An 18,365-nucleotide genomic window follows, 5' to 3' on the forward strand; every position below is an offset into this window, starting at 1 on the left:
TTGGACTCCCCAGTACTCAGAATAGTGGTTGAATCATAGTAGGTGTTTAATGAATGCTTTTTGATGGATGGCTGTTCCTAGCAGCCTCTCATTCCTCCTTCATACTTTATCAGAATTACCCAGCTGCCTTTTCAGCTCTCTGATTTCTCAGGTCTTTTGATCTTTTGTTTCTCTAAACTGGATCTAAACTAAACTTCTTTTGCTTAATTTCACCATAGCACTAAGTGTAAACATATTTAGCATGCATTCAATTATTCTCAATTCCCAACAGATGGAATTACTCTGAATTCATAGGTGACTTGGGGGTGTAAGGAATGCTTATTTATCTCTCCTCCCACAGTCATCAAAATATCCATTTTTGCCTTGTTCTCCTAAATATTATGTGAAAATATTGTCTCCAGGGAGTCTCTTGTCCACTGGAAGAAAACAGTGAAAAGAACTTTAAAATATTCAGCTGTATTAACAGCCCAGTGATTGCATTGAAGAACAAATGGTGAGATTCCTTTGTGCAGTGAAAATATTTGCCAAAATGCTAGTGACTGAGTTGTAATTTCAATGGGGGAGGGGTTTACTTTTCTTCCAATGCAAGGGCAGCACCTCCCCTGCAAGCTGGTTGTTGTTGTTTGTCCTTAGTTCTCAAAGAGAATTGGATTGAAATGATAGAGGGCTGGGCAAGGTCATCTGCCTCACTTTCCCCTTCAGAACCCTCTGGGTCCAGTGGCCAGAATGACTGGAGATGGCCCCAGATGCAATGGGAGACCTTGGCCTTTTTAAACTAAGGAGAGAACTCTATAGTACCTTTAGAGGGCTAGAGACTTGTCAGTGTCTCAGTGCCAGTGTGTCAAAGATGGGACTGATGAGATCAATTCTATACCCACTTAGAACTTAGGTTCTAAGAACCTGATTACTTTTTTATCAATCAATCATTCCACAACATTTATTAAGCACCTGCTGGGCACCAAGACTTTGCTAAGGCACATAGAAATGAAATTAAAATAGTCCCTGCTCTCTAAGACCCACCAGATAAGTGGGGAAGATAATGAATATGTGTGTATACGTCCACAAAGAAATGCCAGATAATCTAGGTGAGGGAGAGGAGGAGGCACAAGTAGCTGGGAAGTTGAGGAAAAGTTTCTTGGAGAAGGTTGTGTTTGAAGTCGCTCCAAAAAGAAAAGAAGGCTTCAGAAAACATTTTGGCCATTATTTTAAGCCACATGTTTCTGCACATCGACAGTAGTTCTTAATGTTTTAAATGTTTCTTAGAATAAACATGAGGCAGAGCTACAGGCTGGAATGCAAGCCATCCCTTGGAGCTTTGGGGTGCTATTATCCATCCTTTATCAGCCACATTAACACCAGACATCTTTCTGGAGCTGTGGGTAATTCTCTTGTCTAAATCCCTTTTGGCTTTTAGAGAATGAGAGGGTCCTTGAGTAACTGCATATGACTCTTAGCAATGAATAGTTGTTCTGATTGTAGGTTATTCATAAAAAAACAAACAAACAAGTAAACAACAACAACCAAAAAAAAAAAATGGAGGTAGAGAATTTGAATTTTTTTAAAAGCTAAAAATAAATTTAAAAAATGAAAAACAGACTATTTAAAAAACCCAATGCTCTTATTTAAAAATCAGTTATCAGTCATCCTTGCTATAAGGACTCTGATGTGGGCCCCTCCTTTCTGAACCTGCTCTTGCATTCTGGACTTCAAAATCCTGACTCTAACACTGTCCCATTTTGGAACTTTCCCCAATTTCCTCTTGGCTTTTTGACCCTGGAACATCAAATACCTGTGGTCTTTTCAACCTGGAATAACTCTCTGTTAGATATTCTCCTTTTTACACTAGTAAGTTCTTTATGGGTTCTCCTTTTCAGGAAAAGATCTCAAGTGGTCCTCATTCCCCTACTGTTCCTGCTCCTAGTTCCAGATTTTAAAACTATCCGTTTATTGTACTCTTCACCCTCTCCCTCAATTTTCAGGTTTCCTTTGTGTGCTGTCTTAATTAAAATGTAAGTTCCTTAAGCACAGAGCCTGTCTTCTTTTGCTTTTATTTGTATCCCTGGCACCTAGCAAAGTGCCAGGCACATAGTAGATAGTGGGTGCTTAATAAATGCTTATTTTTTTCCTTTCTTCCTGAAAATTCCCTATTACCTTTAGAATTACCTCTCTGTTGGCATTTCACGCTGCAGTCCTAACCTATTTTCCCAGCTTTACTAAGTATTATTTCTCTCACACACCCTGCAATCCCCACATACAACATCTTTGTCTCTTTATCCCGCAAATTAACATCAGTCATCTTTCCTGTGCTGTGATTCACCATTTTACTAGTAAATTGAGACAGAGACTGTTTAAATGATTTCTGAAGATCACACAGGTAATCAGTGTCAAAGGCCACATTTGAACTCGGGTCCCTCTGACCCTAAGTCTAGTGTTCTCTTCACTGTACTACCAGTATGACTTTAAGCAAATCTCTTAACTTTGTCTAGCCTCATTTTGACTACCTATAAAATGAGGACTTTTAAGATCTATTCTAACTCTAGACCTATAATCCTAAATCATTTCCTCTCCTTGGGCCTCAAGTTTTCTCATCTGTTAAATGAGAACATTGGATAAAATGGCCTCTTTTCCAGTTTTTGCTCTGTGACCCTCTAAAGTTCCAAGATTTCATTCCAATAAACCATTATAGAAGTTAGAAAATGCTAGAGGGGATGCAAATGTTCACTGAGGAGAACATGGGCAAATAAACTATCAGTACCTTCAGTCAGACAGGATAAAGATAGAGAAGGCATACATTAGAACCACAAGTTATACTGCTGACAGTAAAATGGACTTATATTTCCAGAGCCTAGAGTGGGGGGTGTTCTAAAATTTGAGAAAAGTCTGGATAGTTGAGATTCAGTGTTGTGAGGGTTATGTGATGTTGAACAGATCATTTTCACTTCTGGGCCTTGACTTCCTTCCCTGTAAAATGAAGGAGTCAGAATCAACCAGATGATTGTGACCCTGATCAAATCACTTAATTTCTCTGAATCTCGGGATTTTTTATTTATAAAATGAGAGGATTGGACTTAATTCTTGATTAACATCCCTCCCAGCCCTCATCTATGAACCTTTGATGCTATGATCCCTAAATCTGTCCCAAATCTACAGCATCTGGTGCTTAGATAAGTTTAGGATAAATATAACCAGGAGGTACTAGAGCCAGGGTGTACCATCTCCTGAAAGCCCATTGTTAAGATGACAATGTGAGCATTTACATCTGGGACATCATCAGCAAAGGCTAGAAATCAGGGCTTGGTTTCTAATTTTATTGACTGTCTAAACTTTAAAAAGTGAGAGAAGGATTTTTCTGTCTCAATATGACTCATCTGGAAATATGTGAAAAAATGAACATACATATATAATCTAAAAAAATTAAAAATTAAATAAAATGTAAAATAAAAAAAAGAAAGTGATGAAAGAAATCTATGTTGTATAAACATTTTGGGAGAAAGTCAATTGTTAAACATTTACCATCACAACCCTGGATATAATTAAGAATTATTAAATACTAGGAAAAGTGAAATTCATTATGTTAACACTTACATAGCACTTTGAAGTTTACAAAGTGTTTTACCTATGTTACCTCATTTGATCCTCACAACTACCTTATATGAAGTAGATATTATTATTGTCTTCAATTTACAGGCGAGGAAATTGAGGGTGGGGAAGGTTAAGTAACTTTCCAGGGTTACATAGCTGGTTAGGTGTCTGAAACAGGAGTAGATCTTCTGTACTCCAAGTCTTTTACTCTATCCACTACACCACCAGCTGCCTAACAGGTTACTCCCGTGGAATGTAGTCTTGTTAAATGAGGACATGTGAACAAATGCCATAAACCTTTACAACAAACATCCAGGACCCTTCTTCTGCACATGATTGATGTCTCTGTCAAAAACACTGTTGCTTGAGCACATGCCTGGGTCACACTTGTAATTCTTGATTGTTTTGTTTGTTGGTTGATTTAGCGGGGTTGCCAAAGCTTGGTCCCGGGCCCATTTTGGGCAAGGATCAGGCTCCATCATATTGGATGAAGTACAATGTACAGGAAATGAGCTTTCCCTAGAGGAGTGTCCCAAGAGTTCCTGGAGAGAACACAACTGTGACCACCGGGAGGATGCGGGGGTCTCATGCACCCCTCTGACAGGTATGCAGGCCAGCAATGCAAGCCAAGTTTCACCACTTGATACCATCCTTGTTCTTCCCACCCCTTCTCATCAAACATGGGAGAAAACAAATCTTCCAAGAATCTATGCATAAAAGTGAGTTTTGATTGGTCCAACAGCTACTGTATCTGTTTTTCTGGCCATGAAGATGGTTGGTCTTTGGGTTCAAAGGAAATCAGTTTTTTAAGATGGCAACTGTTATTTCAATTTTAACTCTATGTTTAACACAGTATCCTGCATGCAGTAAGCCATTAGTATTGACTTATCAGACTGGACGTGATTGAAGGGAATGTTATTACTTTGTTGCATGCTGAACAAGCAACACCAAAGAGCAGTGTTAATAATTATAAAATGTTCATTCATCTGCTCCCATGTGTTAAAAGGCAGATCTTAGACCGTCCAGTAGGACTTTTGCCTTCAGAGAAATGATAGGTAGACTTTGGTAGGAGCCTAATTTCCACATTCACTGAGTAACAGCTGATCACAGATGACTTCCCTTGGTGACCTCATTAGCACCCGTATGTTTGGTTATAATCTCCAACATGTTAATTCCCAGACTCCATATTCCTGGTTTCTCTCCTAGGCTCTAGTCTAATGTCACTAACTGCCTATTGGACAACATACTCATGTGCCAGACACATCTCAGAGTCAGTGAGTGAGAAGCAGAGCTCATTCTTTATTTCTCTAGATATGCTTCTTTTCCAAACTTCCCCTATGTCTGTCAAGGGCACCACCATCATTCCCCTCCCTGAAGTTAGCTACCATGGTGTTCTCTTTGACTCCTCGCTCTCCATATATCTAGTCAGTTGATAAATCTCATTCCTTCCTCCACACTTTTTTCTCATATTAGAGGCAATGAGATAGCACAGTGGACAGAGTCCTGAAATAATAAATCCTGAATTTATTGTATGTAATCCTATGTAATCCTGGAGAATCATTTAATATTTCTTAGCCTCAGTTTCCTTCTCTGTAAAATGGGGCTAATAATAGCATCTATCTCACAAAGTTATTGTGGGGATAAAATGAGATAATTGTAAAGCAATCTGTCAGTACTAAAGCACTATATAAATGCTAGTCATCTATTATTATTATTTTTATTATGTCTCCTTTTCCCAACTTACACAGTCACCACTATAATTCAGTTCTTCATCACCTCTTACCTGAATTTTGAAGTTGCCTCTTATTTTGTCTCTACCTCTAGTCACTCAGTCAACAAAAATTTATTAAGCACCTACACAATATGTCCAGCATTATGCTAAATGTTGGGGCTACAAAGAATGGCAAAAGATAATCCCTGACTTTGAAGAACTCATAGTCTAATGAGGAAGAACCTTCAATCTTCCCTGTTCAATCCATTTTCCACACAGATATCAAAGGGATTTTTCTAAAGTGCAAGTCTGCCTATGTCATCCCCTTATCAATCAATTCTAGTGGCTATCTATTTCTTCTTGGAGCAAACATAAACTCCAATTTTTGACATGTAGAGCTCTTCACCACATGGCCCCTTTCTCCTTTTCCAGCCTTCTTACTCTCTGTGACTCAGCCAAACGTACTTTTTTCCTTGCAGTTCCTCACATGCAACACTATCCATTTCCTCCATGTTTTTGCACTGATTGTTGCTGTGCTTGGAACATATTTCTTCTTTTATCTTTCTCTTGAATCTCCAGTTTCCTTCAAAACTGAGCTCAAGAACCATCTTCTCCAGTTGATCTTTTCTGGTCCCCTACCTTCACTACTCCAGCTTCTAGTGTCTCTCACAACCCAAGGTTGCCTTGTTTCTGCTTTGCATGTGTTCTATCAATATTATTTTTGAATAGTTCTGTGCCCCTCACCCTATCTCTTATTAAAATATATCAACTCTCGAGAGCAGGGGATGGGTTTGCTTTTATCTTTTTATTATCATTCCTTATACAATGCCTGGCCCTTAATGTGTACTTAATAAATGCTGGTTGTTAATAGCTCATTTTGACTTGGGGTCAACTAGGATCGCTGTACTTAGAGCACCAAGGGAGGTCCTTGAGTTTAAGCCTCTACTTAAAAATGAGAAAAATAAGAACTGAACAGGTAAGGTGACTCGTCTACAGTCACTCAGTTTGTAAGGGACAGAGTCATTATCACAGACTAGAAGACAATCATAGAGTAGATGGAGCCATTTTCATACATTCAGAAGACCTCGCTCATGGAGGAAGGAAAAGATAAGCAAGCATTAAAATTAAGCTCCCATGATGTGACAAGGCATTGAGCTAAGAGTTTTATAATTATTGTGTCACTTGATCCTCATCACAACTTTGGGAGAGACATGCTGTTATTAACTTCATTTTATTTTATTTTATTTTTGCTGATGCAATTGAGTTTAAGTGACTTGCCCAGGGTCATATAGGTAGGAAGTCTTAAGTATCTGAGACAAGATTTGAACTCGGGTCTTCCTGACTTAGGGGTTGATGTTCTATGCACTGCACCATCTAGCTGCCCCTATTAACTCCGTTTTAAAGATGAGGAAACTGCAGCAAACAGAAGTTAAATGACTTGCATGGGGTCTGAGGGCCAGATTTGAACTTAGGACTTCCTGACTCTAGGTTCAATGCTCTAATCACTGGACCATCTAGCTGCCAGTTCAAGGCCTAGCCCTGGCACATACCATCTGTGTGAGCACAGAACTGTCAGCTCACTTTTCTGACTCTTGCCTTCCCCATTTGTAAAACACATAGTAATAATCCCTGCCCTCCCCATCACACAATCTCCAGGGGTAAGTGCTCTACAAGCCTTAGAGAGGTAGACAAATAGGAAGTTTCATTATTCATAGCAGCTAAAGTTTGAGAAGTATGCCTTGAATGTTATAGAGTGGATGAGCTGAAGGGCAGGTAGGGATCAGCCCAAATCATCAGTGTTATAAAGACTAATGAAAATAATTTGTATGTTGGATGTTCCTAAAACTTTGTTTTTTTTTTTTTTCAATCCAATGATGTATGTTGCTGTAATAAATTGAGGATTGATCCATTTCCTATCCTATATTTAATATTTATCACCATCCCAAGAAAAGAGTCTCTTTCATACTGTTTCCTCCTCTATTTCTTTTTCTAAAAAAAAAGGTGGCCCATCATCTTTGGGAGATTTTCCCCCTTGACTTCTACTTGAGTCTTTGAGCCTATTTCTTCTCTCCTCCTCTACAAGCTTCCTTCAGAGTTATTTCTCTTTCTTTTTTTCATCTTCAGTCTCTTCCTATCAACCTAACCCTCTAACTACAAACAAGTCTAAGTCTTCCCCATCCCTAAAAAAAGTTTTCATTTGACCCTGCTACTCAAGCATCTTATATTTCTCCTTTGTACCATCAAACTCTTGGAAAGAATAGTCTATGTTTGTCTGCCTTCCCTGAAATGTTGAAGACTATCTTTACATATAATTGGAAAAAAATAAAATGCTATTAAGTGGATAAAAACTCATAAGAAAAAAGAAAACCCCAAATAATGTCATGAAGGATCAAACACAGTTGAAAAACTGGATAATAAACTGACCTCCCTGCTTCTAAAAACATATTTTTCTCTAGTTTATTCTCCCTAAACGTAGCTCCAAAATAATCTAAAACAAGTCTTCAGCATCTCTCTTTTGTTTCTCTGATAAACTATAAACAATGAAGTCTACAATTAAGGCTCTCCATAATCTGTTTATAACCTAACTTTCCAGACTTATTTCTCCTTCCTCTTCTTCACTCAATTTATATTTTAACCAAACTACACTGTTCCTCAACAAGTAATGTTTAGCCTTATTGCTTTTCCATAGGCTGTGTTCCATACCTGGAATGCATTCACTCCTTGCAACCACTTCTCAGAATATTTGTCAGGTATTATCTTCTACTTGAATCCTTCCCTCAAACATCCCCAGTCTCTCCATCACTGTTTTCTTTGTATAATGTTTTTAAGTATCAGTGTGAACTGAGAGCTAGACAGAAACTGGGCCCATTTACGTGAAGTGATTCTTCCTAATTTAGGGAGAGTAATAGAATTTCCTCCACACCTACATGGAAGAGAAGACATGTTAACTCTGAAGATAGACAAGAATGGCAGTGATGCAGGGAAATTGGGGGCCAAGATAGAGAAGAGCTCTCTATGGATTTTATTGAACTTACATTGAGCTTTATATGCTAGGTTCAAGCATGGACCTTTGCTTTTCTACTGCAATCAGAAGGTCTCAAGGAACTGAAGACATTTTGATGTAGAGAAGGGATACCCTAGAGACTTTTAGAACCAATCAAGGAGCAACAAGTGTCTTTTGGTGAAACTAGGATAAGGTGATACTGCTTTCTGATTTGAACACTTTTGTTAATAGAAAAGGGCATTAAATGAATTGTTGTGAATGGAAAAAGATAATCATCCAAAATGAAGATGGTTCAAATGTGAAGTGTCCTAACATGTAATTTACATACAAATGATATGAAAAATTCAGAGATGTAGCTAGGTAATTCTAATACATAGAATTGTTTGGGAATTATAGGTAAATTGAATATTGTCAAGTTGTAGTTGATAGAAAAGTGGATTTTGGTTTCTCACTATAAGGTTGAAGTGAGTCATTTCTCAGAAGAAACCCAGCTTTAGCTCAGTAGGCCTGGTTGACAGAAGATCTTTGAAGGTCAAAACTAGATTTCTGAACAGATGCAAAAAGAATCCTCAGCACTAGGACACAACAAGGCCTAAGATCTTATACTGTCAATCAATTACTTCTTAGAAAATCTGATTGAAGGAGCTTTGCTGCTAGGTAGAGCTGATTGGAGAAAGATCTACTTTTGCCTTTCCCTACAGTGGCTCAAAAGAGAAAATCCTTCAGAATTCGACCAAAGAAGCAGACTTGGAAGAGGGCTGGAATCTTCTGGCTGAGATTTTTATTTTACTGAGTGTAAGACTGGCTCAGCAGGGCCAGAGAGAAGCGTCCTGAGGTAGTCAACAGAGCAGGGCACAGAAGCTCAGCAGAGGAATGTCCCTGTCCATCAGTGAATGGTTGTGCAAACTGTTCCTGAGGCACCAGGACATCAACGTACCAAGGTTTGAGCAGCCCAGAATTAAGTCCTTCCAGGAATGTGTGGTCCCTATGTGCTGTGGTTTTCTAAGTTTATATGTACTTCCCACCATGAATACTGTGTACATTAGTGGAAGAGCTTTTCCCCAAGTTCATTGGTGGAATGTTATGAGTTAATTATTCTCATTTTGTAAATTTAGTTTAGCAAATTTTGGGGATTAATGTTGCCATCTTGCATGATTTGTTAAATGGAAAGAATTCCAGTGGAGGCTCAAAAGCTATAATTGCAAGCAAAAATTTATAGTTCCTTCTACACTGGAGTTATCTCCTGAAGCCCCAAAGTGAGTTGTAGGTGTGGCCATCTCCCCACACAAACCCCCATTTGCCAGTACAGGAAAGGTAAACAAACCAGACAAGAGAAAAGAGTGGGGATGGTCAGGTTCTGGGTCTCACACCCATGCCATGCTCACACTAGCTTGGGTTCCCCTTGCATTTTTCTGGGAAAAGAGACTCACTGTTTTTATCATTCTTCATCTATTTTTACTTTTCTATACCTGAAAAGGACAAGGAAGAGAGGGAGAAAAGAAAGAATGAAAGTCCAATAGCAAATAGGCAATATACAATTTCCCCATAGTCCTCAAACAGTTTCTAGGTATTAGTATTTTACAGCTAAACTTTTCTAAAGTTCTCATATCACTTGTTTCAGCTGCAGAATGAGTATGCTGATTATCATTTCTTTAAATTGATATTTTGGGTTCCTTGCTACACATTTGAACTTGAATTAAAAGTCCATCCCTCATGGAGATGGGAGACCCATAGGTTTGCAAAATGCATGTTTTTCTGAACTTTTTCAAAATATTGATAGATTATGTTGATTTTTTTTCTTTTCTTTCTTTCTTTTTTTTTTTTTTTGGTCTTAGAAAATACTATATGTTATATGATGTGGTTCTGGGAGGGAGAGAGAGAAGGATATTGTGGAAAACTATGATAATATTAAAAACCCAAAAAGAATGTCAATAAAAGGTTGTTGTTTTTTTTTTAAGAAAATAGCTAGTAAGTGTGTGCTATACTGAGAAACTGGAAAGGAAGACAAACTTGGAAGAGAAAGATTTGAATTACTGAAGTTTTTTTAAGTCAGATTTGTATTTTGCCAATGAAAACTAGCTACAGGTTTGGAGATACCCATTTAATAGAGATGAGAACTTATTAGTTAGTTTTTAATGATTTTTGAGAAACTGAGGAAGAAAAATCCTTGTAATAATATCTTTAGATTTGAGCTAGTATAAATATGGAGGTGGGAAAGCAGGTTGACCTACACAGTCATTTTCCCCCTTCCCCCTGAAAAGCTGTATTCAATGTGTGTAAATGGAAAACCTAGAGTGGAAGTAAGTTCCTACAGCCTTTAGACTTGGGTCCAGACTCAGGGGATTTGACAGCTAGGCCTTCCTTGCTTGCCAGTGCCACCTAATGGTTCCCCTTGTATTATATTTATGTGTATACACATTGGATCCTACCAGAAGAATTACCCCCTTGAAACCCAGAATGTTTTTATTATGTCTTCATATACTCAGTGACTACAAGTTGTGGAATACGAAAGAAAGGTCTGAAGATTTCAAATTTAGGCTCACCCAAAGTATGACCAAGAAACAGGTGGTGGGATTGTGGAATCCGTGATACGTTGCCAGTCAAGAATTCCTCAAGACAAGCGGTTTAAAGGACATTTCAGAGAGTTTAGGTTAGAAAAAAACGGGTTTTTGATGTAGAGAAATGCAAGAATAACCAATGAATTGCCATTAGGCTCCAGTATTATTCCCACCATAACAATGGAACTAGAGGAAGGACCCCTTCTCCCTGACACAATCCCCTCAGGACCTGGAAGTGCTCAAAACAGCAAAGCATCTATGAACTACAATTTTCTTCTCTGGAGAGATTACCAACACTGATGAGATGAAGGCTAGAGCAGTGGTGTCTTCTGTACACTTAATTAATATTTATTGAATTGAATAGAGTTCACTTTAGAAAGTTGTTAGAGTTTTAATCATTTCTTACAAAGTGTTTCTTCTGTCCAAAATTATTGCAAGTTCCATTAAGAGTTCTTTCTGTAGTGAGTGCAAGGGATAATGTTGTAAAAAATTACCCAGGCATGGGTTCTGTCAATAAAAAGTTATAATTATGAAAAAAAGAGAGAAGCATAAAAAGATTTTTAAAAAGACATATTAAAAAAAGAGTTCTTTCTGTTTGTGCTTTTTTGTAAGACTGCAGTATTCTTCATTTTTGTCCCATTTATCTCCTGAATATCAAAGATTTCAGATGACCCTAATACAACTATGTATCTCCTTCTGTTTTGTAGCTTGTTGAAAGACTGTTCTTTTTCAATTAAATTGTCATATTGGGGGGCAATTAAGTGGTACAGTGGATAGAGCACCAGCCCTGAAGTCAGGAGGACATGAGTTCAAATCTGGCCTCAGATACTTAACTCTTCCTAGTTATGTGACCCTGGGCAAGTCACTTAACCCCAAATGCCTCAGTCAAAAAAAATTGTCATATTGGTATGTTCTTTTGGCTCTGTTCATTTTACTTTGCATTAGATCATATGAATTTTCCTATACTTCTCTGAATTGTTCATTGATCATTTTTGTTGCACAATTATATTCAATTACATTCATACATTACTTTTTAAAAGCCATGTTTTTTCAATTCTTTGCCACTATAGTGTTGCTAGAAATATTTTGTTTTATATTGGATCATCATTTCTATTTCTTACCTACTTGGGGTACATAAATAATAATGGGATCATGGGATTAAATGCAATGGATAGTGTTGTCACTCTTGTCCCAGGATTTATTTACTGAAGAACAAAGACTTCACTTATACATCATTTGGGGATCTGAGACACAAACAGATGCCTGAGGTTTCTGAGGAATTTCTTGTGACTGCTTTGAAATCCTTCTTTGTTATGTCTGTCCCTCTCCCTAGAATAATCATTTCTTATCTTTTTCATTTGAAACTTTGAATGATTACTAAACTCCTCTAACTTTTTCCTTTGGAGTAGAAATAGCGTGTGTCTGGGGTTAGGATGGATGAGGACAGAATAAAGAGGATGCAAATTTTTCTTGATTTACAGTTTATTCCTAGGGGGGAAAAAGTGTAGTTGTCTTAGATCATCTGTAATCTTTGATATTTAGAAGAAGATAAACAAATAGGAAAGACTATTTTATCAGAATCATCATAAGGAGGGAAACGGACCAACAAACAAGGTCAAAAGCCTTCTTTACTTCCTAATACAGGATTGATGAGAACAGGCCTCAGTGACAGGCCTTCCCATCTATTTGTGACTAGATGGACAAAACAATTTAATATCTATCTTTTTCACCCTAGACTGGGGTAGCATGTGAATAAACAAAATTCCTTTAAATCCTTTTGATGAAATAAAAAGGCCCATTTGGGTTTTCTGGGCAAGGCCTGATTCTTGTTTCTTTCCACAGATGGAACCCTGAGACTAGCAGGTGGGAAGGGCAGTCATGAGGGACGGCTGGAAGTACATTACCGTGGACGATGGGGTACCATCTGTGATGATGGGTGGACAGAGAAGAACAGCCAGGTGGCTTGTCGGCAGCTGGGATTTAAGTAAGAGTTCTTCTTATTCTTCTTACTGTTGAATGAAACTGGTGACCATCATGTATTAGCTGCTGAAATTCCCAACCTTTCATTATGGCATGTCTACTCTGAGTCATCTCATTGGTAGTAAGAAAACGTACATGCCCCAAACCAGAGCCCTGGGTTTGGAGGAAAAGCACTGGGTTCAAATTCTGAGTCCCCCTGCTCCTTACTACCCATGTAATCTTGGGCAAGTCACTTCTGTCCCCAGGCTTTACCTTTCTTTTCTATGTAAATAAGGCTCTTGCATTAAATGATCTGTAAGGAGGAGCCTTCTCTCTCCAAGTCCCAGAATTCTAGGAGAAAAAGTGGAGCAAGAGAACAAGCATATTTATAGAGAGGACATTTTTCCCTTTCTTTTATCCTTTTCCTCCCCCCGCCCCATCCCCAACACCACTGATCATAAGAAGACTTAATCTCTTGGACCTGGGCCACATTAATACCACTTGTTGGCTTTTCCTGGAGTTGCTAACATGACTGGCAGAGATTATTCTAAAAGAACATCTCTTGTGGCTGGTTCTTGACCACTAAGGGAAGACCTGATGCCACAGGGTTATTAGAGCTAGAGAAAAAGGCAGAATTCACCATTTGATTATACATTATCCTTGGTCTCAGAATTGGATGATGATGGCCACTTTTGGTTCAGGAAAACAGTTCTCCTTATCATAAAAGTGACCTTCAGAATTTCCCCTTAGGTTCCCAATCTGGAAGTCTGAAAGCCATCAGTCATGCTTCTATGGAAAAATGTTTCATGGCTCACACATTCCAAATTCCTGAATGGGATGCAAATTTTTGAGTCATTTTTGTCTCTTCCTTTTCTGTATCTCCCTGCCTTATGCTTGAAAGATAAATTAGATAGAAATATTTTTTTCAAAGACAATCATTTAAAATGTTATTTCAATAATTGTGCTCAAATCAGTAGCTCATTAAATAATTTTTCAGTCATGTCCAACTCTTTATGACTTCATTTGGGGTTTTCTTGGCAGAAATCCTGGAGAGGTTTTCCATTTCCTTTTCAACTTCATTTTACAGATGAGGAAATTGAGGCAAACAGGGTGAAGTGACTTATTCATCATCACACTTCTAGTAAGTGTCTGAGGACAGATTTAAATTCAGGGAGATGAATCTTTATGATTCCTTTAAAATAAAAGGATCTAAATCTGAAACACATTCAATGTGTTAAACATTGTCACTACATAGATTTCAATTTTTGAAGCCACCTACTTGGGCACACCCTGAGCAATGAACACAATTTTTCAAGGGTATAGATAGCAGAAACATAACAATCAGACCCATATCTTTTGTTACCTTCTATGCAAAGCCTTTCCTGAGCTTTGCAAGTATTAGTCCCCTTCTTCTCAAATTACCTTATATCTAGGGACTTGTCTAGTTGTTTTGACCCTAGTCTTTCCACTCCAATGATTCAGGAGGAGAGAGTGAGGCTGTTGTCTGCACAGCTCTACCTCACAAATCCAATTCACCACCCTTCTGATGGGTCCTCTTTGGGAATAGAGGACATATAACAACACATTGTATCTAATTACTTCAATTTTTTTACACATATTCTCCTTACATTTAATCTTTATTTACTTAGAGGTTGTGGCTTTCTCTCTGTCCCCTTTAAAAATGTAGACTAGTGTAAGTAGGGATTTTTTCATTCTTTATAGTTGTATCTCCAGTTTCTAGAGCTGTGTCTGGAGCATAGAAAATGATTAGTGAGTGTTCCTTTTTGCATTAATTGTTGTCTACTTGCACTCTCTCTTAGCAGAAAAAGAAAGGGAAATTTTTTAAAGCTCTAGTGGCTCTGTCTAAATCTGTTTACCTTAGAGAAATCGTGTGGTACAGTGGTTAAAGGACCAGGCTTGAAATCAAGAAGTCCAAGATTTGAATCCTTCCTCAAACACTTTCTATCTGTATGATCATCATAAATTCATTTAACAAATTCATAAATCTCTTACTCTGTTTCTTCATCTATAAAATGGGAATGAAAATGTATTTCATAGTTATTCCTTTTTAATAGTATCTTTTTATTTTTCAAAATATATGCAAAGAGTTTTCAACATTCACCCTTGCAAAAACTTGTATTCCAAATTTTTCTCCCTTCTTCCAAACCTTCTCCCTTCCTTAGATACCAAATAATCCAATATAGGTTAAACATGTGCAATTCTTTTAAACATATTTCCACATTTATCACACAAGAAAAACAGATTTAGAAAGAGCCACCAGTGCTTTTAAAAAAATTATTGTGTAACAACAACAAAGGTGGAAATATATCATGATCCACATTCAGTCCCCTAGTCCTCTCTTTGGTTCTCTCCATCACAAGTTTTTGGGAATCTACTTGAGTCACCTCATTGCTGAAAAGAACCAAGTCTATCACAGTTAATCATCACATAATCTTGTTGCTGTGTACAATGTTATCTTGGTTCTACTCATTTCACTTAGCATTAGTTCCAGAAGTCTCTCCAGGCTTTTCTGAAATCATCCTAATAACTTATTCAATCATTCCCTAATGGATGGGCATCCACTTAATTTCCAGTTCCTTGCCACTACAAAAAGGGTTACTAAAACATTTTTGTACATATGTATCCTTTATCCCCTTTTTATGATCTCTGAGGGATAAAGATTCAGTAGATACACTGCCAGATTAAAGGAAAAGGACAGTTTGATAGTCCTTTGGGCATAGTTTCAAATTGCTTTCCAGAATGGATGGATCAGTTCACATCATGCCCCAGTTTTCCCATTTCCCCTCCAACATTAATCATTATATTTTCCTATCATTTTAGCAAATTCAAGAGGTGTGTAGTGGTATCTCAGAGTTGTCTTAATTTGTATTTGTCTAATCAATAGTGATTTAGAGCATTTTTCTTCTGAAAATTGTTCATCTCTTATGACCATTTATCATTTAGAGAATGATTTGTATTCTTATAAATTTGAGTCAGTTTTCCATATATTTTAGAAATGAAATCTTTATCAGAACCCTTGGATGTAAAAACTTTGTCTTAGTTTTCTGCTTCCCTTCTAATTTTGACTGCATTGGTTTTGTTTGTACAAAAGCTTTTTAATTTAATATAATCAAAATTATACATTTTGTATTTCATAATGTTCTCTAGTTCTTCTTTGACCATAAATTTCTTCCTTCTCCATAGATCTGAGATTTCATAGATCATAGTTTCACATGATTATTGTGGGAATCAGATAAAATAATAGCTATGAATGCTTTGGAAACCATAAACTACTATGGGAATAGCACTTGTTACTTTCTTTGTTACAAATGCTACAGAATGATCAATAGGAGTTCCTCACTTCCCATTTATCCCACTATCTGGAACAGGACCATTTTGGAAGGCAGGTCAGCAACAGCTGTTCTCATTCCCTTGAGTCACATTCCTTTTTCCTTATCAGAGATTTCATAAGAGGCAGATGATTTTCTCCAATTCAAACCAAGGGGCCCAATTCCTGAAAATTGTTGATTTTTCTTTTTAATGATGAAGGGAAAGTAAAGACAGATAAAGATCAACAATACCAGATGACCAAAAAAATAAAAAGGTTATGTAAGGTGATCATAAAGAGGAAACAAGCCCAGTCATTTCCAGTGAGAATTATTTAACTCATTCTTGATAATTTAGGGAGTAGATTATTCTGAAACATACATTTTTCCCATTAGAAAATGGGGAGCAATTTTTAGCCTTGAGTGAAATGCCTGTTTATTATTCCCATGAGAAATGATAGTCATTCTAACATAACATTATTCACTCTGTGGCTGCAGTGACCGTGGGATGTAGGGAGATGGAAAGTAGCTAGTCTGATCCATATGGAACAGTTTAGATACAGGTGCAGAATAATCTAAAAAACATTGCAATGGTAATACTATTAATAGCAATATATAAAAAGCAATAGCTTTTTATATAACTCCCATAGTTTGCAAATTTCTCTTATTTATTATTTATCTCATTAATAATTATTCTTACTGGCTCTTATCTCATTTGATAACTATAATTGCTAACAGAGTAGAAATCTGTCAGCATGATGAATCAATATTCATAAATTAATTTGAGATTTATCTCTCATTCTTTTATGTTTTTCTGGTAGATGAAGCAACTATGAAAGCAGATTAGGATCTAGATGTTTTCCAAAATTGAGAAAGAAAAAAAGGGATTTTGCACGAAGTGCCTAATCCATCCCTACAGTAGTTATACATTGTTGATAACAGATTGTATGATCTGAGGGGTTTCTTCCTCTTAGATTTGTTTGCTGATTGGAAGAGGATGAATATTTAACCCATCTGAGTAGCATGAAATCAAATTAATGCTCATTAAAGTTTGGGCTTCACAAGAGGAAGCAGATATAAAAACAGTCTTATTTTCTAATCTCAGGTATGGCAAACAAGCCTCCAATCGTCATTTTGAAGAAAGCCTGGGACCCATCTGGTTGGATGAGGTCAGCTGTTCAGGAAAGGAGACAACTTTCCTTCAGTGCTCCAGAGGAAAGTGGGGAGAGCATGACTGTAGTCACCAAGAGGACATTCACATTACTTGCCAGCCAGACAATGATGTGCACAAATTCTCTCTGGGTATGTTAGCTTTTCTTTCCTCTGACCATCAGATTTTTCTTTGTATTGACTTTCAATGAGTTTCTCTTACTTTCAGCATAATCACATTACTAACTACAGTGGCTCATGTTAAGGACTAAATATTGTGTGTGTCCTGCAGAGTAGGAATTATAAATCCTGGCACTAGGGCTAAGTACCACTAAAGAGAATTCACTTTTTTAAAAACTTAATTTTATTGTTTTCTAAATAATAAGCATTTATTTTCTCTTCCCCCACAATTAAAAAAGAAAGAAAAAAACCCTTGTAACAAGTTTACATAGTCAATTAAAACATATTCCCATACTGTCCATATCCAAAGAATATGTCTTGTTCTGCATATTGGTTGATCACTTTGGTCAGGCGATGGGTAACCTTCTTCATCATCCCCTAGAATCATGGCTGGTCTTTACATTGGCCAGAGTTCTAAAGTCTTTCAAAATTGCTCATTTTTGGTGTCATTATAGTTTAAATTGCTTCCCTCTGCATCAGCTCATGCACGTCATCCTAGTTTTCTGTAAAATTGACTCCTTAATCACTTCTTACAACACAATAATGTTCCATCATATTTATGTACTTTAATTTGTTTTGGCAGCAATTCATATTTTAAAGACAAATTCCATTGCAACAAGATAGAGATCTTAAACCTCAGGACAGAAGGTTCCATGGAAGTCAAGACACAGCTCCAAGATAAAGCTTTTCATGTCTCAATCCATCAGTCAATCAATATTTAATAAAACTCAGGTATAAGATGTCGGGCCCTCTACTAAGAGCTATGGAGTACAAAGATAAAAGAAAGACATTCCCTGATATCAAAGGAGATATCAAGGGAGAAAACAGATACAATTACAAGCATAGACAACATTTTTACAAAATAAATAATAATCATTTTAGAGAGGAAGGGAAGG

At 37.1% G+C, this 18,365-nt stretch overlaps 1 protein-coding gene across 1 annotated transcript in view; it reads left to right on the forward strand.

Moving 5' to 3' along the window:
- Positions 1-18,365, forward strand: part of PRSS12 (serine protease 12) — a 91,999-nt gene that overhangs the window by 42,008 nt on the left and 31,626 nt on the right. The window contains exons 5-7 of the mRNA XM_023505642.2: positions 4,008-4,186; positions 12,698-12,839; positions 17,246-17,442. Of these exons, the coding sequence (XP_023361410.1) occupies positions 4,008-4,186; positions 12,698-12,839; positions 17,246-17,442 (518 nt within the window). The remainder of the gene's footprint in view (positions 1-4,007; positions 4,187-12,697; positions 12,840-17,245; positions 17,443-18,365) is intronic.

This window comes from Sarcophilus harrisii, chromosome 6, assembly GCF_902635505.1.
Source record: "Sarcophilus harrisii chromosome 6, mSarHar1.11, whole genome shotgun sequence".
Taxonomy (NCBI): domain Eukaryota; kingdom Metazoa; phylum Chordata; class Mammalia; order Dasyuromorphia; family Dasyuridae; genus Sarcophilus; species Sarcophilus harrisii.